Source organism: Moschus berezovskii, chromosome 14 (assembly GCF_049115385.1).
Source record: "Moschus berezovskii isolate FMDL1 chromosome 14, NW_MosBer_1.0, whole genome shotgun sequence".
Classification (NCBI taxonomy): Eukaryota; Metazoa; Chordata; class Mammalia; order Artiodactyla; family Moschidae; genus Moschus; species Moschus berezovskii.
The window spans coordinates 34416646-34441788 of NC_142473.1; the positions used below are offsets into that span (position 1 = coordinate 34416646).

Genomic DNA, 25143 nt, shown 5'->3' on the forward strand with positions numbered 1-25143 from the left:
TGTGAGCTGTGGTGAGGACCCAGGCGGGACTCGCATGTTCGCTCTTGGGGCTCCTGCAAGAGGGTAGGGGAGGGGGCTCCTCTGGCCTGTGCAGAGGGTCCTTTGGGGTACGAGTCACTGTCCCAGAACCACAGGACCTGGGGCATGGGGTGGGGGCTGCCTTTCTTGCTTTGGGCTCCAGCCTCAACCCAGCTGTACCCTGCCCTGCCCCAACAGCCGTGGGGAAGGGCCCAGCTCCTGAGTGACGCGAGGCAACCAGGGTTGTTTTAAAGACTTTATTTATAAAAAAGTACATTTTTTTTTTTCCTCAGTACATTTTTCAACCCATCATTTTTTTTTTTCTTATACAAGTAAAAGGGGGTGATGCAAACACCCCCTGGGTTAGAACCAGGAGAATCTTCTGGGTGGTCCCTGGACCAAAGACGAAAACAGTGACTAAGAAATTGAAGCAAAGGTAGTGCATCACACTTTGAGGGGTGGGGAGGGGGACAGCTTCTCCTGGATTTTCTTTCCATTTATAAAAAAAAAAAAAAAAAAGAAAACCACTTTTGTTTTCCTGGCCAAGAATCCCATTCCTCACAGCAGGAGTCGAAAGAGCAGCAGCACCAGTGGGAAGGGGGCTCCTCTGGCCTCACACCTGGGGGGTGGCAGCAGCAGCAGCGAGGTCCCGGAAGTACCTTATGGCACAGGGACCCCTGGCACATCTCCCCCTGGGCCTGGGGCCTGGGGGGCCCACCTGCAGACTCCTGGGGGGCAATCAGGCCTAGGAGGTCTCTGTGTGGCTTCCAGGAGGCCTGGCTGCCCTCCCCTCCTTCCAGGCGAGCTGCCCACATCACCTCACTCGATCCCCAATTCCTCTGCTCGGGAGGATGGCAGAAAATTTATTGCACCAGTGACTCGGGCACATGGCAGGGGTTGGCGGGTGCCGGGGGGGAGGGCGGGGGCCTCGTGCCTGGGAGACAGGGCCCGAGTGAGTCTTTCTTATGGCCCGAGTGCTGGGTCATCTATTTTTCCTGAAGGGCTTTCAGCAGGTCCAGGACAGCCCCCTGGTGTGTCTGTGGGGCTGGGGGTGAGCACCCGTGTATGTGCCGGGCACCTGTGCAGACTCATGCATGCATGGACTGGGCCTGACGTAGCTGCGTGTGCATGCCTGCGTTCCCCGATTCTGTGCTGCTGCTCTTCAGATCCTTCTGATCAAAGGGGATTCGGAGGGTTGTTACACATTAGAACAGTATCAAAATCTTAAGGAAAGGAGGGGTATTGGTGGAGTGGGGGAGGGGGCGGGCAAGGACCGTGAGGGTCACAAGAGGCAGGATGACAAGTGGGGAGGCCTTGGCACAATGAAGACCAAGTTTATTTCATTTCCAGCAAAAGGCAGAAGCTCAGTTCATGCTGGGGGCACAGAGGAGAAGCAAGACGTCCTGGTCTCTGCTGGGCCAGATCCCCTCCCCCACTCTCCATGCCAGCTGCCTGCGGGCCCAGCAGTAGTAGCCACCTCCCCACAAACTCAGGGCACACAAAACCCCATCTCTGCAGGCCCAAGTGCTGACCCCAGCCTCACGCCTGCTCTCGGCCCCAGGTAGCAGCACCCCGGCTGGGCACGCTGCTGATGGGCCTCTGGCAAGTCTGGAGCCTCCCACATGGCCCACACATGTGGCACGGACCCCCAAATTTGTGCTTTGCTGGAAAGGAGGGTTGGGAGTTGCCTTAAGGGGGACTCAGTGCTTTGGCTAGGCCTGGCGGCCTCCTAAGTCCATCACAGAAAGAGGAAGGGAGGGTGGCAGTGCAGGATAAGGGAGACACAAGAGGAGTCCTTTCAGTCTTGTGATTTCAAGGGGGTGGAGAATGCCTCTATCAGACAGGCCCCTGGGATTTCCTCCTGCTAGGGGGTAAGGGGGCCAAGCAGAGGGGCCAGAGTGGTATGAGGCGGGATGGGGCAGTGATGTAACATGGAAAAGCTCCTCTGCCCTGGGGTGAGGGGACACTAATATTGCTGGGAAATGCAGCCCAGCTCCTCCACCCTCTCTGCCCTGTGGCTAGAAAGACTCCAGAATTTTCTCCCAACTCCACCCCATCCAGTACCCCCAATGCCAAGAGAGGGGAGCGCCGCCCCAGGGCTGGCATGGCTTCAGACTTCTGCTACGTGGCTACTGGGTGGACTGGGCTAGGGCTAGGGCAGTGGGGGCTGGGCAAGAAGGGTGACCCCACTGGTGGGTCCAGGGTTGCCAGGGCAGAGATGGAGCTGGCTAGGGGTTCAACAGCAGCAACAGGGAGGGGAGGAGTAGGACAGGGGGTGGGGGGCTCCCTTGGGAAGCCTATGGCAAGGGTGGGTCAGTGCCCGTGGGGCACAGAGTGGTCTGCCTCCCTCCCCTCAACACTTGCCATTCCCACAGAGCCTCTGCACCCTGGGCTGAGTTCACCAGAATCCTCGTGGGCAGACACGAACCTGCCTCTCCCATCCCAGGGTCTCTCCCATCCAGAGTGCTGGGGGGGATGGGCTGGGCAGATGGAGGAACTGAGGCACTTTGAGCTGGGGGAACAGAGAGGGGGCCCGGGAGGGGCCTTCCTCCAAGGTGTCCACGGGAAGACCATCGGTCTTGGGTGACTGACAGGAACCCAGAGCCCCATTCAAGAAGGGAATCTACAACTCAAAGGGAAAGCATCTCTAGGGTTCCCCCGCCACCCCACCTAGAATGATGACCAGGGAGAACTGAGCAGGACAGGGCAGGTGGTGAGCAGGAATGGCTGACTCAGGATCCTTGACCCCGCCTCCCCTCATGCTGTCTGGCAGGCCCAGGGCCGATGCACTGGCCTTCTTGTGGGTGGGCGAGGAGCTCCCTGCACTCTAGAGTCTCATCAGTCCGTGATGGTGGAGCTCCTACTGTGCTTGCTGCCTTCTCCAGTGCCCTCTGCATGGATCCTCCTCCACTCCCGGAGGTCACTCCTTTCTGGGATCCCAGCTCTGACTCCCCAAGAGAATCAAGAGTTGCTAGCACTTGATAGATAGGGAGAAATTCAAGAAACTTCCATGCTGTAGGAAGCGGTTAAGGGCCAGCCTGAGATGCTAGGGTGGAGGCACCTAGGGGGCTTGCCTCAGCTCTCCCTGGAAGCTTCTGAAGGCTGCCCCCCTCCCCGCGCCCTGCTGTCCCATTCTCTGCTGGAAGGAGGGGGAGAGGTGGGGCAGAGAGGCGGGCCTTGGGCAGTGTCCAGCCTGGGTAAGGCATGTGACCCCAGGGGGAGCACGGGTAGACACGAACGACGTGTGTGTGCATGTAGGTGTGGGTATGTGTTGGTAGAGGTGCATGGGAAGTGTGGACCAGAGTGACCTGCAGTCCTGCTAGGTGGGGTGCAGACGGGCGAACAGGAACCAACAGAGCTGTGCCAACTTAACTCTCGGGAGGCCGATGAGGGAAAAGAAAAAGTAAAACCAGCCTTCAGGAAAACACACTGCCCAAGGCTGCAGGTGGGGACCTCAACTTGATTCACGCAACAAACAAAGACAGCCCTGGGTGCTTTGGAAAAGCTGTTCCCACCCCCTACTTCTTGCGTGCCATGGCTGCCTAGACCAGGGGTCCAAACTCCCCCTGTGTCAGCTGGTGGTGGGATGGGGAGGTTGCTGGGCTCCCTCTCCCAGGGAAAAATGAGCAGCATCTGGGGTCCAGGGGAGGGGGCTGTTCCTCTTGGAGCCCCTTCAGCCGTCCATCAGCAAGCTCCACCAGCAAGCGGAAGGACGCGAACAAATTCCAGTGTTGGGGGCAGGGGAGGGCTGGCTCCCCAAACCCTGGAGGGACGCCCAGGTACACAAGACGAGAACAGGGCTCCCTGCAGAGGGCGGCGGGAAGCGGGTGGTTCGGGAAGGAAAGGGACAGCAACACCGAAGCCACAGTGAACACAACACCATGGGGCGGGGCAGGGGGCAGGGAAGAAATCAAAACCAAGCCAGGTCGTGTGCCCTGGGCTCCCAGGTTTCCCGGGCAGCCGCGTGAGTCTCTGGCGAGCTCCGGCGGGGGCGGGCAGGGGGCGTGCGGGTGGGGGCTGGGACGGAGGCTCTGGCCCGGGGTCTACACGTACCACTCCTTCTTGGAAATGAAAGACCCGTCGTTCTGAGAGACCATGTTCTCGGCCAAGTCCAGCTGCTCGGGGTCGTACTGGTAGCCCAGAGTCCGGTCCCCGTAGCCGTCCTGCCGGGCCTCGGCCTCGTCCACCGTGAAGTAGGGCCGCTTGGCGTCCTCGTCGTACTTGGCGTGGGGGCCGCCCAGCTTGCGGTCGCCGCCCCCATCCTCCTCCTCCTCCTCCTCGCAGCTGCTCCCGCCCAGGGGGCCGGCCTTCTTGTCGTCGTCCGAGTCCTCCGGGTACTGCAGGCTCTGGGCCATGGGCGGGTGGTGCTGGGGGATGCCCGCCTTGCTGTAGCCGTTGCCGTACACGTGCTTCTTGGTGCTGTAGTCGCCCTTGAAGGTGTGCCGGCGCCGGCGCAGGGCCACCACGATCCCGCCGACCACGAGCAGCACGAGCAGGACGCTCCCCACCACGCCCCCAATGATGGCCGTGGGCACGGGCCCGGCGCGCCGCCCGTGCTCGGGGGGAGACGGGGTGTAGGGGAACTCTGGGTGAGGAAAAGAGGAGGGGACAGCGTCAGTGTCTGCTCCAGGGGTGGCAGGGAAGGAAGGAGAGAGGGAGACGGGGAGGCGACGGCAGGAAGTGAGCCCAAGGCCGGCTCCTGCGTGCTCCAGAGGTGCCCCTGGCAAACCTTCCCCTCCAATCCGGGAGACCAGCGAGGGTGGCGCTGGTAGCTGGAGCCCGAGCAGACAGAGGAAGAGACAGTCCCATGGCCCCAGAGCCTCCACACTGACTTTCTCCTTGAACGTGGAGCCAGCCCACCCACGACCCAGTATCCACACCGGTCGCATGACGCCCAGTGTCCCTGACACCACGTAAAGTAGTATTCTATTCATTTCCATCCGGCACCCAACGAGACAGGGCTTACAGAGGTTAAGTGATTTTCCCGAGGCCACCAGCCAATGACACATCATTGGTTCTCTTGCATGGAGAGCCCATGTGAAGGTCACCACTGCCCCTCTGCCTGACACCTGCTGGTCACTGTGCCCTAGCACCACACCTTGGCTTCTGAGACGCTGAGCCTGGAGCAGACTGGGTGCCCCACGCCTGACTCCATCTGCTCCCAGGGTACAGAGAGGAGGATGGGCGCCCCAGTGCTGGCCCTGTAGATGCCCTGTGTGTGCCAGAAACCTGGGCTGTGGTTCTTGGCTGCGGTCTGGCCCTGCAGGGCAAGGTGGGGGCCGGGGGTGCAGCCAACATGGGCGACGAGCAGAAGACACTCAGCATGACCGTGCAGAAAGGGGGCGTGAGAGCACGTGTGTAGCAAAGATGGCAAGTATACACAGGAGAGCACGTGTGCGGGCACACGCCCTTGCTGTCACACCAGCCCACATACTGTGCTGCTGTGATGAATGTGTGTGTACAAATACGTGCACGCTAAGGATGGAGAAGAAACTAGAAGGCAGAAAAAGTGAAAAGAGAAAGGAAGAGGGTGCGGGGAGGGAAGGCCGGGTGGGTGCCCCTGGGGCCAGGCCAGAGGCCGAAGGGGTCCCCAGGTGAGGCTGAGGGAGGCGGTGCCCAGCACCACCACAGGGTGGCACTGGACACCATGGCTGGCTTTGGACAGGAGGAGCCGGTGGGCAGGTCTGGGGCAGGCCTGGGCAGCTGACCTTGGCTGCTCTCAGCCCTCCTCTCTTCTGGCCAAGGGAGAGGGTCGATGTGGGCCTATGTTTTGGCCTCTGGGAATCAGTTTCTGCCAGCTCACTCCCTGATTCAGCATCACTCACTCCGTGGGAATCCTGTTCCTCCTATGAGGCCAGTCCCTCCTCCCAGAAGTGGAGCTGGTCTGGGGTGTGAGTGTGTGATGTGCTGTCTGCAGCGGGCGGGAGCAGGGCAGGGATTCTAGAAGAGAAGATGAAGGGCTGTCCAGGAGCTCATGCTAGAAGGGCTAGTGAAAACATGGGGACCAAATGAAGGAGTCCGTTTGTGTAAAGACAAAGCAAAGTGGGTGATCGAGTAGTTAATCCCACTAGGGGATCGCAAGTAGAAAAAATGTGGGAGACCCCTGTAAGCTAATGATTACTCAAGAAAGCACGTTTGCTTAACCACAAAACCAAGCAGGCTTGCTTAGCAAAAAATCCCTGCGACAGAAGCACAAGACCTGCCCCCAGGCAATAAAACAATGGTGACACGAGACCCACATCCTGACCAGTGAACTCAGTAAATTAATGATCCCTAGGACATGGTCTCTGCACACATAAAAAACAGCAATTTGTGGACCTAGCTTGACCATGTAGGGACAAGGAAACTTCCCTGCTCAACCTGGAGGAGGAATTCATGATGGAAGCATGACGTCTACTCAAGAATGACAAAGACTTCTCTCCCTTCCCACATTTTTTTTTTTTTATTATAAAACTGTAGCCCAGTAAGTTCTTGGGGTGTGGCACCCCCTCGCCCACCTGCTTGTAAGCCTCACAAGCATCCTATTCTAATAAATCACTTCTGATCTATCACTTTGCTTCTTGCCGATTTCTTGCTGCGCTGAGACCTATGGTACCAGAGCTCTTCAGAGCCCCTGAAATGCCACTCGATGGTTTCAGAGCCACCCAGAGGCTCCTGGCCTCTCACAGGGGGGAGTTGGTAGAAAGAAGCACACCCACTGAAGACTCAGCTTCCCACTTGTCACCATGTCCTCAGTGCTGGTCACCAAGTGGCTGCCCAATAAATGTTTACGGAATATTTGTCCTCACCGCCCACTTCCAGAACAATCTCCCTGAAGCTCAAGTGTCTTCTCCTGGTTCACCAGGTCCCATCTGTCTACCGCCTTGGAAAGGGCTGCACACCTGCTCCCTGCGAGGTGGGAGCTGCCGCCACAAGAAATGCCCAAGAGGCAGCTGGCAGGAACCTGACCGCCTCTGTGCTTTCAACCTGCCAGCTCCCTCTTCAGTTCTCAGCCCATACCTGCGTGCTCTCGCCTCTTGCCACCTGCCTCATCATCACTCCACCCACCCACCGACTCACCCACCCACTCAGCAAACACGCACCGACCATCTATTTATTTCACTAGTCACAGGACACAACTTGGGACCCAGCTGAGGAACCAAACAACACTCTTAGGCAAAGCAGCATGCAGACATCAAGGGTGCTGGTGGTTAGGGGCTTCAGGAGTGCAGGGCAAGAGAGCATTGTGGTCTGGCACTTGGAAAGGCTTTTTGGAGGAGAGAAGACTGTGGCCAAGCCTTGAAAGATGATGAGGACTTGGAGAGGCCGCAGAATAAGGAAGGCATCAGGTAGAGAGACCTACCCTTCCTTTCTGACTTATTTTCTTTGCCTTCTGAAAAATACAAGGAGTCCTTGACCCTCGGCTTTCTTTTTGGAGAGTTCTGTGTGCAGACTGCACTGTGGGACCTTCTCACTGCTCCAGGAGCCTGGCTGGGGGCTCCATCCTCGGACCTTACCCTCTGCTCTCTGTTGTCGGGGAAGACCTGGCCTCAGGGTCATGAGTTACTTCGATCGTGCTGGCTCTCAGACCATCTTGGGTAGCTAACTCTCCCCACAACTCTGAGGCTTTAACTCCAAAGGCCTCACAGACCACTGTTTCCCAGATGTGACCATGGAACCTCGAGCCATCAGCTCAGAGGGTGGGCAAAGATACTGCGGTCAAATTCTTTGGGAAATATCACTGTAGACAAAGCATCAGAGCCGATCTTCTCACGCACACTGTGAACTGTAAGAGGAACATGCAGTGCTTCCTAGCCTACTGGAACACAAACCCCACCCTTCGTGACTCAAGGACCATTCACAGGACAAGTATTTGGGGACATGCTTTGAACGTTCTTCTGTTTAGCACATCCTCCTTTGGAATCCTCTCCACCCCCATCCTCCCACAATGTGTCCACCATCTTCCCTCAAATCCCCTCCATTCAACACCACAGCTCCACCACCATTTGTCTACTCTTCTGGCTTGGAATTTCATTTATCTTGGACTATTCCTTCTTCATCTCTTGGGTCAAAATCTGCCATCAGATCTTGTTGACTCTTCCTATTGAACAGCTTCTCTCTTGACACCATGTTTTACTGTTATAGTAGATCCCTGAATCTCCCACTTTCATTTGGTCTCTGCCCCCCTTTAGTCACTCCATCCATAGTCACCAGGTTAATTTTCACTGTGTAGATACCATCACTCCCTTTCTCAAAGACTCACAATGATTTCCCCATTGCCTGTTGGACCACGTCAGTCTGACTTTCAAAACTTCCATCACGCAGCTTCATCTTGGGTCTGGCCAGCTTGCTGTCCAAGTTCATTCTTTACTGCAGATCTTTGTTCCTGCTAATTCCCCTGACAGCAATTGCCCTTCCTCATCCCCTTCACCTATTTTAGTGCTTCTGTTTCTTCTTTGTTTTGCTTTTTCATTTCCAGCTCACACTTCTCTTTTTTCTTCAGAATTTTTATGTACCAGTAGTCTGTAGCTCTCATTCTGGTATAAACAATAGCTCATTCCATTTTGTTAATCATATACTAACATATTAAAGTAAAGCCTGATAGAACAACCTGCAATAAATGCAAATTAGGATCTACCATGATTGGCTCTAGTCCTTCTGCCAGTTTTCAAGAGGCTAAAATTCTTCTTTTCTGCAGGAACAGGGAAGGGGGTGGAGGAGGTGGCAGCATCATCGTAATTGGGGACTGACAATTCAAAGTGTTACAGTTGTGTACATTAGTTCCACTGTATTTACTTTTATGCTCTCTGTAGAAACAGAAACCCAAAAAAAGCAAATCCCTCCTACTTTTCACTTGACTACCTTGAATTTTGGAGGGCTACTCACTCATCATGGTATGGTAAGGTTAACCGTATTACCCATTTCATGAGTGGCTGGTGTCCCAAACTAGTTGTAAATCCAAATTCAAAGTAAATCTCGAACCTGACCTCTTCTCACCTTTCTCCATCACTACTACCCTGATCCCAGCCACTGTCATCTTTCACCTGGATTATTGCAATAGCTGCTTAACTGGCTTCCCCGATTCCCTTTCCTCTATAGACTATTCTCAACACGGCAGCCACAGAGAGGCCATAAACTCTGAGAGTTGAAGACACTTTCCATGATCTGGCCTCTGCCTTCATCTCTTGCTTTCCTCCCAGCTTGCTCCACTCCCAGCTTCCTCAGGGCCTTTGCACTGGCAGCTCTGTATTCTGGAAGGCTCCTGCCCCAGAGGTCCTAGGCTCACTCCATTGCCTCCTTCTCATTGAGGCCACCTTCTCACAGAGACCTTCCTTAACTAACTTATTGCAAATCACAGCTTGCCCCTAGCACTGTGAATCCCTTACCCTGCTTTTTTCTTTTCTCCATATCACCTTCAAAATGACCACATAATTTTTCAAATGTATTTTATCTGTTATTTGTTGTCAGTCCTCCTTAAACTAAAGCATAAGCTCCATGGGGACGGTGGTTTTGGCTCACCGATTTACCCTGAGGTGCATAGGCTGCTTAGCACATGGTCAGAGTTCAAGAACATTTGGTGAGTGAATACTACAAAGGCAAGGTCATGTCTTAGAGGTGAGTCCCTAGGTCTCTTCCCCCTCTAGAGTCTTCATATAATCCCCCCTGCCCTAAGTCCCACTCCTTGCCTGGAGAATTCCATGAACAGAGGAGCCTGGCGGGCTACAGACCATAGAGTCAGAAAGTCGGACACGACTGAGTGCACGCATGCGAGCATGCCCTAAGTCCTAAGCCAGCTCATTCTTCCCTGGAGATTTCTGGGACCAAAGGGAACCTTGGCTATTTTGCCAACTTGAGGGTCAGCCTGTCTAGGGGCAGAGGACTGGTTAAGATGACCTTCCAGCCTTGCAGACTTCGATGTGAAGATGCCGAGTGAGGGTGTAGAGGGAGTGGATGTGGGGATCTAGCTCATTTGTAAGCAAAAGCGGCTGCCTGGCATGGATGGAGCGCCCTCCCTTCCACCCCTCCAGCTGTCACATTCAGCCAGTAGCTCCTGTCTTCATGCCAGGAGCAGAGCCTCAAAGGCCGCAGCTGGCAGGAGAGAAGAGTTGGGCCGTGGGGGTCTTGTGCGCTTCCTGGTGGGGGCCCCACCAGCTCCCCTCACTTCCGCTAACAAAGGGGCAGCCGGGCGCATTGCTGAGGGCCGGCAGCCTCCCCTCTGAGATCACACGCTGGCTGGGACTCTGGGGCAGTGGGAGATCCACATTTCCTTGGGGCTAGGGGTTTCCTGACTGAGGTGGGTGGGCTGATATGTGGGGGCCTTGGATGGCTCAGAGGTGGAATGAGGGTTAGTTAGGGTTTACTGTCTGGTTCTAGGATCCAGAGGAGATCAAACAGAACATCTGGGCTTCTCAACACCCGCTGCTTCTTCAGGCAGGCAGGCAGAGTGCAGGCCCCAGAAGCCTGGGCCAGGGAGGCTGTGAGAACTACACCTCCCGGCATGCAGCGCTGCAGGCCCGGGGGCGGGGGTGGGGAGGCCTGAGGTCAAGCTCTGGGAAGCCTTTCTGCAGCTGCAGCAGCTGCGCACCACGCAGAGCAGCGGGCAGGGCCTCGTCACGGCAGTGCTGGTGGAGAACTGAATCCTCCCAGGGGTGCGGAAGCAGCTGCCCACCCCACAGGCTCCCCAACGGGCTGCCATGTGTGGCCCAGAGCAGGGCACGAAGGCCCTCAGCCCTCTGCGCGCTCAGCACTCAAGACAGCGCTCGCCTGCTTGCCCATGCTCAGGCACACGCTCAGAGGCACACGCCTACTCAACAGGCTCACACAGCCCTCCCTTCCAGAGGGCCCTCCAAGCCCCACCAACCCTCGGTCAGAAGAACTCCCAGCCTAAGGTGCAGACCTTGTTGCCTTCACCCCCTCTCCCCACCCTGTTTCCCGAGTGGGCTCTGCACCGAAAATGGAAATTGGGGACCCCCTGCACTCCAGGGGCTTCCTTGCTGGCTCCTGGGAGGGCCCTGGACACTCTTCCCAGGACACCCCTGTCCCATGGACCGGACCGATGTCGCCTTCTTTGGCCTCTTTAGTCTGGTCAAGGCCGTACCCTGGGCTCCTTCTCTGCCCCCAGCATTGCCCCCAGAGAATGGAGGAAGGAGAACTCACAGGTTTGTTTTACGGCTATAGGGCTAAACCCATGAAACTGCTCTTGGGAAATGGACTTCCCAGAGGGTCCCGTGAAGCATACCTGCAAACTCTGGTGGGTCTGTCTCCTCTGCTCTCAGTTGCATGGCCACAGCCTGGCCTGTGGTTTCCCTCTAGAAAAATCCTCATTGTGCACACAACCCCTAGCTGGTTCCCAAGTGCCATCCACACAGCCCCCCAGGCGCTCGGTTTCAGTCACCCTCCTCACCTTGCTGCTTCTCTGCTGAGCACCCTTCAGAGGCTCCCTGTGGCCAAGAGAGAGGAAGCCTTGCTCCTCTGTTCCTGCCCACTTGGTCAGCCATTGTCTTTCAACATGCTCCCCTTGCCGGGGAACCCCCACTTTCCCCATCACCGCCCACCACTCATCCTTGGAAGAACAACTCAGAGATGACCTTTTCCAGGATCCGGGACTCCCCCAAGAAGTCAGGGATAAAGTGGGTCTGTACAGGCGATGCGGCGACGCTGCACACACATGTGTCTCAGGCATACACCTTGCTGCACGCCTTTCCCCGCCCTGCTCTTCATCTCTCCCTCTCCAGATGAGCCCAGGGCAGAGCTATTACCTGGACGGATGGCCAGAATGAAAAATTAAATTTCCACTTATCCATCTCATTCATGCATTCCCTCCAGACCAGCAGAAGCACAGGGTAAGGATGTGTTCCCCCCAGAGACCAGTCGACAGGGATGAAGGCGGGTGGGGTGGGTGGCTGCGCGGATATTGCCCTTGAGTATGAGAACAAATAGCTCTGAAAAGGCTCAGGCTGTCTGGTTGAGTCTTCCTGAGGGGCTGAGAGACCTTCCCCTGGGGAAGGCTAGCTACACAGCTCCTGGGCCCATCAGTGATTCCGCGAGCATCACACCTCCCTGGATCCTGTTTAACTGGGCTGTCAACAACAGAGTCCCCTTATACAAGGCCCTTCTCACCCCCCACTGTGTGAATCTTTGGTGACCACCCCCACCCTGCTCTGGACTCAGGGAGCACGAGAGGACACGCTGTGTGTCTCTTCCAGCTGGAGCCCTGTTGTGATCCCCTGCCCTGTCCACCTTTCCCTTAAGACCACCTCGGCCTGACCACAGACCCCACGGAGGGTGCCATTGGGGTGATCATGCCCTAGGAGATGGCTCACCTCCACACTGGTTTCCCTTCCTTCCTCTCTGTTCCCAGCCTGGATCTGGGAAGTTGCTCTCTTTCCTTCCCGCTTGCTCCTGGATCTGATGATTCTCTCTGATGAGCAGCCCTGCCTTCACGGTGGTCCTGCGTCTCCCTGGACGTTGGGAGAAGGGAGGCCCTGACTTTCCTGTCCTGGCCCTGCCTCTGGGGTAGGGCACACTGTTTGGCCCTGAGGCCTCTGGCCAGTCCGCTCAGCTGGGGAATAGGATCAATGGGATGTCATTGCTCTGGAGTTTCTTGGCCTCTGCCCCTGATTTCCCAGTCAGCAGTTTCCCCAGAAAGCCTGCCTGCTTGAGGGAGATGCGGTGATTGTGTCAGTGGTCCTCTGCGGGGGGAAGGTGTCCCCATGCAGGGCATCCACGCTGTGTGCTGGGATGTGGAAAGTGGACTTGGCATGAGTATAAGAAGACCGAGGTAAATATGCTGATCTCCATATGAAGCGGAGGCTCTACAAGGTGAAGGCCACACAGAGCCAGGAAGAGCCCGTACGCAAACACAGTCAGGCCAAGTCTGTGCTGTCCCTCACATGACCTGCCTCCCCCAGAGGACCATGTTCCCTTATGACCAGTGTTCACCCTTCTGTGCCACATGGCCCCAGGGCCAGAGCTCATGCCCCCAGGAGGCTCTTTCTGAGCTTTCCTTTGTTCAAACTTTCTTAAGGGCGTAAGAAGTGTGTGACTCTGGCCTTTCCATCCTTGCCAACTTATGGGAAGCCCCCAAATCCTAGATTGTCTCAGCTTTCCCCAGGCTCCACCTCTGACACCTCTTTTTTTGGGGAGGGGGTAAAGTAGAAAAGAATAGGTTTATTACTTTGCCAGGCAAAGGGGGACACAGCAGGTTCATGCCCTTAAAAATTTTGTGTCCCTCTGACACTTCTACAATCTTAACCAGTCTGAGAGCCAAAGGCAGGGAGTTGAAGAAAAGAGCAAGTGAGAAGTGATTCCACCATCCTCCTGACCCCTGGCTAGAGAGGTGACAGAACAGCCCTGAAGACAGGTAGGTACAGCCCCTGAACAGCTTTGGGATGTTCTATCAGCAGCTGAGCCTTGTACGGACCCCTAGATGAGGTCTCCCACTTCTGAGAAACAGGTTCAGAGCCAATGAATCCTCAGGACTTGCCCAAGCTCTGCTCCTGGAGCCCAGTAACCACCACCCAACTTCCTGTATCCCTGAGCCTAGCTCAGGTCTCCATGAGGTCACTTCCTGTCCAGCTCTGTAGCAGCATGATACCCTCACAGGTCACTTCCCATCCTAAGAGTTTCTTCCTGTCACTTTCTCACCCTGCAGCCAGCTCAGGTACAGGTTAAAGACATCCTGGTTGCAAAGCTGTGATGGCAGTTTACCCCTCTATCAGCTTGTTTTGATCCTTCCATTAATAATGATAATGACAGAGCCAAGATAATAACCGTAGAACATGGGCCATTTATTGACAGACTGGTCTGTGCTAGGTGGCCTACATATATAAATTCTGACAACAAGTCTTCCAGGCATGTCATATTATGCCCATTTTACAGATGAGGGCTTGTGGGCAGCTGTCTGACACTGAAGCCCACACTCTTTTCACGTCCCATGTGATGTCTCCCCCAGAACATCCCAACCCATGTGTTCTCTTTGCCCTAAGAGGCCAGGAGGCTGAATCTCCCTCCCATCTGCCCTGACAGAGAAAAACGCAGGGACAACAGCAATCCACTCACAGTGCACACAGACCACTGTCACTGTGGGCTCTCTCCTGGCCTTCCCCTCTGTACCCCTGCTTGAGGTAAGCCCCACCCTCCAGCCCCTGAGGATTTCTTAACTGCAGGAACAGAACTCAGAGGAGATAAGGTCCTCCCTCCGGCCCACCAAGCCAGCATCACAGGTGTGTTGTCACAGACCCAGGAGAAGGCTCTTCCCAGCCCCCACCACCCCCAGCACTGCTGTAAACAGCACTTCCTCCCTCCTTCCTGGAGACTCCGTCCTGCCCATTCTGACTAAGCGGGGTCACCCTGTTTCACACACAGCCATCATAGAGGAAAGAGCAAAGTAAAGTGAGGCCAATGGCCACAGCTCAAAGGAGAACCAGAGAAGAAGGAACAGGAGAAGCAAACTTCCTCCCACGACCCAGCCCTAAGGTGGGGGACGCTGGCAGCAGAGGAAGCAGTGGGTGGGGAGAGGCAGGGAAGAGTGCAACTTCCTACCTGTGATATTGACCTCCACCTGGCCTGAGCGGGTGCCGATGGGGTTGGTGGCCTCACAGACGTAGGTTCCTGCCAGGCTATAGTTGATGGGTCCCCTGAAGAAGAGAGTTCTGTTCTGGGCCTCGACGCCCTTGGGGAGGGAGCCATTCAGCCTGCAGGAGTTGGGAGACAAGGCAGAGGGTTATGATTTTCCAGCCCCATGAAGCTACCCCTGTGTCACCCACCTGACTCCAAGACCATCAGCCCTTTGGCTGAGTTAATAGGCAGCATCTGTCTCGGAAGGAGTAAAAACAATAAAAGCAACAGTAATCTCTTGCATGTGGCAGCTTTACATTATTCGGTGTCTTACATTTGCTCATCACAGCACTGAAATGCAGATGGAAGAGAAACCAGGTTCAAGGCCAAGGAAACATAGCTAGAAAGTGGATCTCACCAGATCTTTGGACTCTCGGCACAGTGCTCTTTTTACTTCACTGGTTCTTGGTAGGTAGTTTTTGGTTTCCTAGGCAGTTGGTTAATAATCTAGAGTCCTAACCCCGAATCTGGGTTAGGAAATGGCAACCCACTCCAGTACTTTTGCATAGGAAATCCCAGGGACAGAGGAACCTGGTGGGCTACAGTTCATGAAGTTGTGGGGAGTTGGACATGACTTAGCGACTAAACAACAACAGCAACATCAAATCTACTAAAGCTGGGTCCTGGCCTAGAATTTTAACAGGCTACTCGGGTAATGAGACATGACCCGTGTTTAGGAACTGTGTTCCATTTCACCATCTCCTTTCCTTGCTGGGCATGTCACAAGTCTTTTTTATGCCAAGAGAGTCCAAGAAGTTTCCTGTATCCAGAAGACCCTTTTCCTTCCTCTTGATCCTCAGTGCCACAAAACTTTTGGACCCAGAACTGAAACTGGCAGACAGGCCTTGCCCACTCACACCTTCAGAGCCACTCCTGGTCCCAGGAAGTGGATGCTAACAAACAGCTAGGGTGTGCCAGTGCCCTCTACTTCCTGGAAAAAGAACACAGACACAGTCTGGGCAGCCATCCTCTGGCCACCCAAGTCAACCTACTTCTTGGCTTCCTCATGCCCCTCTCCTTCTGTGTGTTCCATCCAGCTGTTCTCTGGGAAGAATCTTGGCTCAGGCTATTACAGCTGGCTGGAGGGGGAGACTAGTCCCTGAGAGGTTTAAGCCCCAAAACCATGAAGCCAAGAATGGGATTGGCTTTGGGGCAAGCACTCCATGAACACTGGCATTCTGGGCTGACTGCTGCCTCTCCCTGAGAATCTGGGGGTGCTGGAGAGAAGGAAAAGGAACAAAGAGAGATCTGAGATGCTCCAGAAAGCCAGCCTCCCTGGGGACACCTTGATAAAAATAAATACTGGGGGCTGGGATAGGAGTGACTCAGACTGAATCACCAAAGGAGAATGACAACGTTCTTGATTAGGGAGCAGAAAGGAGGCAGATCACGAGGGAAGCCCCTCTGGCAGAATGGTTTGTCCTGCTGACCCTGATGCAGTCAAACATGGGAGGGTGCATGTGTGTGTGTGTTTCTCTCAAGGCCTCTCTCCTTCTTACTGAGAAACCTGAATCTAGACCTTCATTTTCTCCCTGCCCAAGGTTCCTGGAGATGGAGTGGGTGCAGCAAGGTTCCTTGCAAGGCGACCAGCCAGCCCTGCAGCACTTACGTGGTCCAGTGGTACTCAGTGGCTGGGGGGTTGGCGTCGGCTTTGCACGTGAGCTTCACATCCATCCGCTGCAAGTACCAGTTGCCATCAAACCCCTCAATGGTCACCTCGGGCTCGTCTGTGAGACAAGGGGCGATGTTTGGAAAGGGTGAGGTCAGGAGAGCAGGACTTGAGGCAGAGGGGAGCCTCAGAGGGTGACGAGCCTCAGATGGGGAAAAGACAAGGAAAGAGCCAGAAGAAGGCGGAAGAGTGACAGGGGTTACGAGGTCACAGGCCCTCAGAGTAGAAGCAGCAGGGGAACAAGGCAGTGGGGAGAGGGCGGCATAGGGAGAAGAGGGGGGAAGAGAGGAGGGGAGGACAAACTGCCCCTAGAAAGGGAGGAGGAAGGGAAAGGGGAAGAGGAAGGAAGGACAAGGGAAGCAGGGGCGGGGAGAATGGCGGGAGATGGGAAGAGAAGGAGGGAGGGCTGGTGAGGGTGAGGGTGGGGGTTGGGGGAGGGGACAGTACGCGCCCCGCCCCCGCCCGGAGGCCCTGCCCCCAAAGCCCTGCGGCGCTCACACTGCACGTTGAGGGTGAGGCTTTCCCGGAAGCGGTCCATGTGGTAGTTGACTATGCAGGCCAGGGACTGCCGGTGGGCTTCCCGGCTGGGCACCAGGCGGTAGCGGCTGATGACGGTCACCGTGCCATTGGGGTTCCGGATCTCCTGGTACTCCGCCTCGCCCTTCAGCCGCGTTTCCCAGGACACCACACTGGGCGGCTTCCCATTGGCTGATGTGCAGGTGGCCACCGGGACCTTGTCATCCTGCCCCTTCCTGGCTCGAAGCACTGCCTGCGTGCCCTCTATCCAGTTGTTGGGTTTGGCTGCCGGGAACAAGAGAGCGCCATGGGTCTGGCTCTGCTGCATCAAGGACGCACAGGCCGGGAGGGCAGGCGCCTGCCAGGCCTTGCTTCAAGGTCACCCTGGGCATCCTTGCCTCTCAGCTGTGCTTCACCAAGGCCCCTCCCAGCACTTCTCACAGGGACCTCCTTGGGTCTCACCCATGGCCTTCCTGCTCTGTCCTTTGTATGACAAGCACAAGTCTTCCTGGAGTCTTGGCATGCTCTCCTACCATGGTGTCTGCCTGCTTCCTGGCCACTTGGAAAGTGCCCCACAGTGGGGCTTCAACCTGAATACTGATCCTCAACTCTGCCCACAGCTAAGGCCAACCCCCATCCCTAGTGAAAGGGGACAGCATTGCGAGAAGGGACTGAAAGTGCCACGTCCAGAGCTTGGGAGCATGCCAACCCAAGGAGAACCTCTGCATCCACTGAAGATGGCCCAGCCCCCAGGATGTGCTCAAGCAGAGAGGCACAGTCAGGTCAGCTTACCCATCACAGTGAGGTTGAGCTGGCTCTCTCGGTTGCCCGCAGGGAAGGTGGCAAACTCGCAGATGTAGACACCCTCGTCCTCCAGCTCCAGGTGGGAGAGGCGGATGGTACCGTCTGTGAAGGAGGGGCGCAGGAACTCCACGCGTTCGCGGTATGGCGCCAGCACCGAGACGCCCATGGCTGGGTTGTAGATGGCCACGTTCTGCTTGGAGCCATTGGTGGCCTTCTGCCATGTGACCTGGGTGATCTTCACGCCCGGCAGCGGGTTGGCGAAGCTGCAGTGAAGCACCACATCCGTGCCAATGAAACCGTACATGGAGTCGTTTACCTGGACCATCTGGGTGTGGGTGCCTGGTCGAGAGAGAGGGCAGAGGGTGGTCAGGGTCAGCCAGAGCCCCCACCCCGACTCCCTGTGTGCTGGTCTTTTATTTTCCAGCAGTCATTATTTTAAAAATTCTGACTATAAAAATAATAATAATCTGTTTTTAGAAGAACTGTGGGGGATATTGAAAATTACTGAGAAGAAAATGACAACCCATAGTTCCACCACTCAGACGTATCACTGATCACCTGATGGGAAGTAACCTCTTGTTTGGGCTTTTCAGGTGGCGCTAGTGGTGAAAGAATCCACTGGTCAATGCAGGAGACAGAAGAGATTCGGGTTAGATTCTGGGTTGGGAAGATCCCCTGGAGAAGACCATGGCATCCCACTCCAGTATGCTTTCCTGGAGAATCCCATAGACAGAGAAGCCTGGCAGGCTATAGTCCATAGTGTTGCAGAGTCAGACATGACTAAAGTGACTTAGCGTGCATGCACAACCTCTTTTACATTCTTCTCCATATATCTTGGTAACCATGTGTTTTTTTAAAAAACAAAATCATACTGTACATACTGTTCCTTAAGCTGTATTTTCACTTGGTGATATATTATCAATGCTGCTCCATGGCAGTAAATATCCCTCCACACCCTTATTTTTTGATGAGGGTTGAATGTGCTGCTTTTTGGGCAGAGGCCCAGCTGAGGAGCCGTCTGATAAATGGGGTGGATAATCCAGTCCTCTCTAGCTCACAGGTTGCTAAGAGAACCAAATGGTATGATGGATGAGGACATGTCAGGAGGCAGGAAGCACTAGGGGAGCCCCGGAGGCCCCATCAGTAAGGCTGCGGCCACTGTCTTCTCCCCACAAAGGGCTGAGTGCCTGGGCCCTGGAGTGCACTGGCTCGGTGCCCCCTACCCAACCAGGCTGAGAGACCCAGGCACTGCATGAGGCTCAGCCTCTCTGGCTCACTTCGCCTTCTCAGTCACGTCTGGCTGTCATAACTTGGCATTTGACGTCCTCATCATCTGGGCCCTGCTTTTCTGTCCACATCTCTCTGTACACGAGGCCTTCCAACCACATCCAACTGGACCGTTCCGCGGAATATGCCATGTTTCTGAGTTTCCTTCCTCCCTCCTCCCGTTTCTGTGCCACTTTTTGAGTCTGTTATCAGCACTGGAGTCACGTCAATGAGTGATTCAATCCCAGCCTCCAAGGAGCACAGAGCTGTAGAAGCTACACACCTGATTTCTGGGGGGAGGGGGGCCACACAGTGAGACTTGTGAGATCAAACTGGGGCCCTTGGCAGTGAGAACACAGAGTCCTAACCACTTGGCCCCCAGGGAATGCCTGATGCTACATGTCTAGACTCCTGTTCCTGCAGTTCCCTAGAAAGCTCAGGCCTTTTTACACCTATGGCTGTCCCACTCAGGCCACCTCCTTTGGGAAGCTTCTCCGATCCTCTCAACCCTATTGTGGCTCTTTTCTGCCTGGGAATGTGGTTGTTCACACCTCTGGCTTCTCCTCTGCCAGATGATGACCTCCTCAGAGCAGCCTCTAGAGTCTTTTCCGTCCCTGTATCCCCAGGGCTGGGCCCAGCCTCTGGTCACAGTAGGTGCTCAGTAAACATCTGTGGCCAGACAGATGGCGGTGGAAGGCGGAGAGGAGAGATTTGCAGGCAGGAAGGAGTAATCAGTGGCCTCGAGTGAATGAATGAGCACCCTCCAGTCTGCCTGCCGATTTTGCTTTTTCCCCTCTCGAATGGCTTTTGTCTGAGCTTTTCCTTAACTCTGAACTCGGCCCAGCCCCCTAACCTACCTGGGCCCACCACGCCCTCCAGCGGGCTCGCTCCCGAGTTCTGTCGTCAGCCATCCTTGCTTTCTTATTTCACTCAGTCGCTTTACTGAGCACCGTCGGTTAAGATCAGCATCAGGCCCTGGACTGACCCCGAGGCAGGGGGTGGCCTAAATGGGCCCCCAAGGGAGTCTGCTTCCCAGAGTGGGAGCTCGGGGCTACACTTGCCTCTGCATGATGGAGGCGAGAGCAGAGCATATTCCTCTGAAGGCTCCTAAGACGATGGTCAGTGAAGTATGCTGCCCTTCACCCCTCCCCTAAGGAGGTACCAGCCAGGTCTCTCTAGGTCAGAGCGGTATCCCCATATTTGGCACACAGCCGGCACTCAGGACATGCCTGCTGAGTATCTTCGGCCCTCGAAGCCAGGCCCTTGCCATGTTCTGAAAGCTTCCCTATGCTCCCCTCCTCTGCGTCCGCTCAAATCCACACAGCTCTTCCAGGTCCACCTGGGGTACCATCACCCCATCCCTCCAGCTGTCCCCTTGGCCAGACTGTGGGGTTCCCCGGCAGAGAACACTGTGGGCTGGTGGGGGAATCATGGAGGTGACACTGAGCAGTGGGTCGGGGGTGCTGGCTTCTAGTCCGGCTGTCTAGAGCTTGCCTTGGCACCTTGGCAGGTCACTTCCCCTTTCTGAGCCCTATTCTCCTCCCACGGGAGGGAGCAGACTGGACTTCACCATCTCCTTGGTCTCTTCTGGCCTCCACTGTCTATGATTCTCTGAGCCACAGGCCAGCCCAGCTGTGCCCCACCCCAGACACGGTCCCACAGTGAGGTCAGTGGGCCAGTCAGCCCGGTACTCCTGCTGACTGGCCAGTTGGCAAGAACCTAAGCCCTAGGCCCTCCCAGAAGTGTAAGTGGGTGCTCCCTCCCCCACCCCCCAGCCTCCACTCCCCAAGCCTGCTGGAGGCTGCCCAGCAGCTGAGATAATGTGGGTATAATTGGGGAACTTTCACCACACAAAGCTGGGAACAGGAAAAGCCAGTTGGGAGGGCTCGGGCCACTGGAGGTGGGGGGCAGGGTGGGGATGGTGGGGGTAGGAGGGGTGTAGACACCAGGATTCATCTTGGGATTGGTGCCAGGGCATGGTGGTGGGTCCCACAGTAGGACACAGCCTGCCAAACCTGCAGCGACCCCATCTTCTTTCACCTACTAGGGTGTGGGGACAGGTGGTGTTCAGAGCCTGGAGCACAGATTGATGTTCATTTTTCACATCTTCAGCAGTGACCTCACCCTGCGGAGTGCCAGGAGGGCAGAAGGCGGACAGTGGCCTGGGTGTGGGGAGGGGAGGCCGCTGCAAGGGGCTTAGGTGCCCCAGGGGTGCTGCCTCTCACCTATTATTGCCTCACTAGGCTGAAGTGGCCCTCCCCACCCTGCATGTGTTTCGGGATGAGGCTGCTGCCTCCTGTCCTGTGTGACTCCCCCAGAAGCAACCCCACAGTGGGAGGGGCAATGAGGAAGATGCCTGAGTGCCCGCTCACTGGGCACTAAGTGGGTGGCCTGGGCCCTTGCCCCTCTGCCCGGTGATGAGCAGGCAGGCAGGTGGGAGGACTTCCAAGGAGCAGGCAGGGGCATCCAGACTTGGGCCTGTCTGCCCACGGCCCACTGTAAGCTTTGTCTGCTATTTCCACCTTAAGCATCTTTGTCACATTTTTGCAGCATAACTAATTGTCCTTAAGGCAATTTTGTCGAAAAAGATGAAAAATAAGAGGGACATTAAAAAGGACATAGTGAAACAGGAGAAAGGAGAAACAAAATTGTTGTTTAGTTGCTAAGTTGTGTCTGACTCTTCTGCGACCTCATGGACAGGCTCCTCTGTCCATGGGATTTCCCAAGCAAGAATATTGGAGTGGGTTGCCATTTCCTCCTCTAGGGATCGAACCTCCATCTCCTGCATTGGCAGGTGGGTTCTTTACCACTGAGCCACCGGAGAAGGTGTGTGTGAATGCATGGCAATACTGTGCCGAGAACTGATTTTGTTTTGTGGGTTGTCCTTGTATAAGCAGTAAGCACTTGCCTCCCAAGTCTTTCATTCATAGTATTTTATACTTTTTTATTTTTTTGCTTGTTGATTCGTCTACCTCATCTGGCGTTGAACTTTTTCTGTTTTTACTGAAGTTTCTTTCTTCATTGAGGGAGCTATCAGTTTCCAAACATTAGGGTGCATGTTTGTAACTGACCCTTGAGTTGCACTGGGAAAGCCACACTGTAGTGTACCTAGCACATCATCTCATGTCTGTTGATAGACTCAAAAAAGTTTTATGGTAAATACGGGCTCAACTCTGTACCTTGGAGGCCCTTGGCTTTTTTCTCCTCCAATGTAGTGTGTTTAAAAACATAAAACCAACTCTTAGGGCAAACTGTCATCTTCTGTCAGCTCAATGAAGCCATCAGTAACATCACTAACTGGAAGAAAAGCATCTCAACCAGATGAAACCAAACTGTCAACCAGTTATTTCATCTTTCATGGCAAAATTGCCTCATGGCCAATTTGTCATGTGGCCAAACGTTTGCAGTAAAAATGCTTTCGGTGAAAGTACCTAGAACTGCTATTGTTAGCAGGGTCGGGTAGGGCATAAGGGAACCCTTGGAGTTTGGGGTTTGGGGTCACTGAGGACAAGGATCCCAGAGGTGTGAAATTGGGAGGGGTTGGGAAGACTGATAAGGGTTGAAGACCCTCCCTTACCTTCCCCCAACTCTAGGCTCAGGGACTCAGAACCTAATCTGCCCCACTTCCATCTGAGGGATGCAGGTGGGGTAGAATGTCCTGCGTTCTTTAGATTGGGTGGATTGGGAGGTTTTCAGAGAGGGGGGCACACCCCACCCTGGCAACTCTGATAGCTGCAGAGACCACAAAAAAGGAGGAGAAAGGGCTAGATGGGGTGGGGCCCCAGAACAGAAGAGGTGCAGAAGAGATGGGTCGGAAGCCTCCTCTGGGTTTCATCACCATCACCATCACCATCATTTCTCATTTATGAAGAAGGAGGCCTCCCTTCCTGGAACTTCACTCAACAAATGCTTCCTGGGCACCTACCGAGTATTAGGCATGATCTGGGGTGCTCCTAGTTCTCCTCTTCCAGGAAGCCCTTCTGGACTCTCATCACCTCTTACTCAGCCGACACCTCTATTCTGTTGCCCAACCACATATTACTTGAGTCTGCACCCTTTTCTGTTTCCTGACATGTGTCTGCACCCTTTTCTGTTTCCTGACATGTGTGTTTAGCATGTTTTCTATTGTATCCCCACTGTCTCTAAACAGACCACAGTCCTTGTGGGAGAGGGAAGGAGCCGGGTTTGGCCTTGCGTTGAGCTGATCGTGTCATGGCTGATGCTGGCAGAATACCCTACAGACTCTCTCTGGTTCCCTTAACAGCTAGGGCTGGTCCATCCACTGTCTGACGTGCAGAAGGCACTATCTCTTCTTCTCCACAGGCTCCCTCTTTTCTTTCATGAACTTTTTATTTTGTGTTGGGATACAGCCGATTAACAATGTTGTGATTGTTTCTGGTGAACAGCGAAGGGATTCAGCCATACATGTACATGGATCCGTTCTTGCCCTGATTCCCCTCCCATCCAGGCTGCCACCTAACACTGAACAGCGTTCCCTGTGCTCTACAGCAGGTCCTTGTCGGTTATCCACTTTAAAGACAGTAGTGTGTGCATGAGAAGCAGAGGCTGCCCAGATGTGGGAATCAGGACCACCAGAAAGCTACCACGGTGGAGCTCAAAGGACCACGCAACTCATTTTACAAAGGAGCGAAGGTCCAGAGTGGTTGGGTCACTTGCTCGGGGATACAGAACAGCAGCACCCAGCCCAGGGCTCTGGCCACTGTGCCATGAAAACAGACCTGGGTTCTTAAGCTGACTTTCTCGGTGGTGACCCTCCTGGAATGTAACCTCAGTGTCTCCATTGGCACAAAAGCACCAGTTACAGCACTGCAATCACAGGGCCTGCGGGCTAGCCTACACTGGGCTTGGTGGGCAGGTAGGTCAAGGGACTGCGGGCAGGGATGGAGGCCCTGTTGGAGTCCAGTGACTGGGTGTCAGGTACTAGGTTAGGAACAGGGCCTTTTAGGAACCCAGGTTGGGGGTTCCTAACTGCTATGTGCAGAGAAGAAAAAGCCAGGGAGGTGGGGAGTGAGGGGGGAGAGTGCCCGTGTCCTTGGCAGAGGGGTTCTTGCATCCAGGGGACATCAGAGAATGAGTCTGTTGCTTTTCCTGACCTTGAGCACTGCTTATTTTGTCCCTGGTCATCCTATGAGCTCTAGGGTCTGAGATCCAGGTCTGCACCTGTGCCTCAGTTTCCCCACTGGTGCTGAGGTTGGGCAGTTTGGGCCTCCTTCATGGCTTCTCAGAAGTGCTGAGCCAACAAGGCAGGCGTCAGGCCGACCTCCGAGACGTCATGGACCTGTAAAAGCCCCAGCTCAGCAACAAAACACAAAGGCTCCTCAGTTGTGGCCGACAAACCTGCTCCCCAAGGCCCTGCCCTGCCTGCCATTGAGCTAATCCAAGGCTGGGGCCACAGGTTCCCACGCAGTTGGGTGTGTCTCAGAGCGTGTGTGTGTGTGTGTGTGTGTGTGTGCGCGTGCGTGCGGGGGGGGGGGGCAGCGCTCTCCTCCCCATACCACCTGGACCAGTTTCTCCTCCTGACCTTTGAAACCTCAGACCCCTCTTCTCCCTAGCTGACCAGGTGGGACTGGGCCCACGTGGTGGGTGAAGGCCGGGGATGGGGCATTCAGAGAATTTGGACTTGGGCTACCTCTTCTTCTGTTCCCTACTCTTTTCCAGAGACTCTGCCCTGGTGCCCTCAGTCGGGTGGGCAGAAGTGGCAGGCCTGGGTGGGAGACGCTGGGCTTCCCAACAAGGCCTCTCTGAAACCAGCATCCTTTGGGATCCATCTCTAGGGCTTTCCAGGGATGCTCCCTTGCTCCCTGTCCTGGAACTGGCGGAAAGGAACAGGACATCCGGTGAGAAACCAGCTAAGTGGTAAGTGGGGATGACTCACTCACTGTGGGGGGTGGGGAAGGGCCGCCAGATGAAACCTTGCTGAGTCAGCACGGTGACCTAAAGGTTAGAGGTCCCCTCCTCCCAGCCCTGCTACGTTCTCCAAACGTCAGCTCCCAGGGCTGGCTGGCTGGCTCTTTTCCTTCTCGTGTCACAACCCGGCCACCTGGGGGACAGGCTGGTGAGGCAGAGGGGGAGATGTGAAAGCAAGCCCCGTTCTGGGGTCATCTTCTGTGGGAAAGTCTTGCCAATCGGTGTCACCTGGACCCAGTCGTTCTGTCAGCAGGAACCCGCATGAGCAAGGCTCTCACTGAAGTCCTTTGAACTTGTCCTATCTTGTATCTATGCCCTGGGCATGTTTCCCTGTTGGTTCCGGA

The 25143-nt window shown here is 55.2% G+C and overlaps 1 protein-coding gene across 1 annotated transcript in view; it reads right to left on the reverse strand.

The window, feature by feature from the left end:
• Positions 1–261: 261 nt before the first annotated feature.
• Positions 262–25143, reverse strand: part of NECTIN1 (nectin cell adhesion molecule 1) — a 71197-nt gene continuing 46315 nt past the window's right edge. Inside the window, exons 2-6 of the mRNA XM_055423216.2 lie at positions 17594–17944; positions 16784–17086; positions 16226–16343; positions 14542–14693; positions 262–4603 (exon numbers count right to left, since the gene is read on the reverse strand). Coding sequence (XP_055279191.1) covers positions 4062–4603; positions 14542–14693; positions 16226–16343; positions 16784–17086; positions 17594–17944 — 1466 coding nt within the window. The 3' untranslated portion in view covers positions 262–4061. The remainder of the gene's footprint in view (positions 4604–14541; positions 14694–16225; positions 16344–16783; positions 17087–17593; positions 17945–25143) is intronic.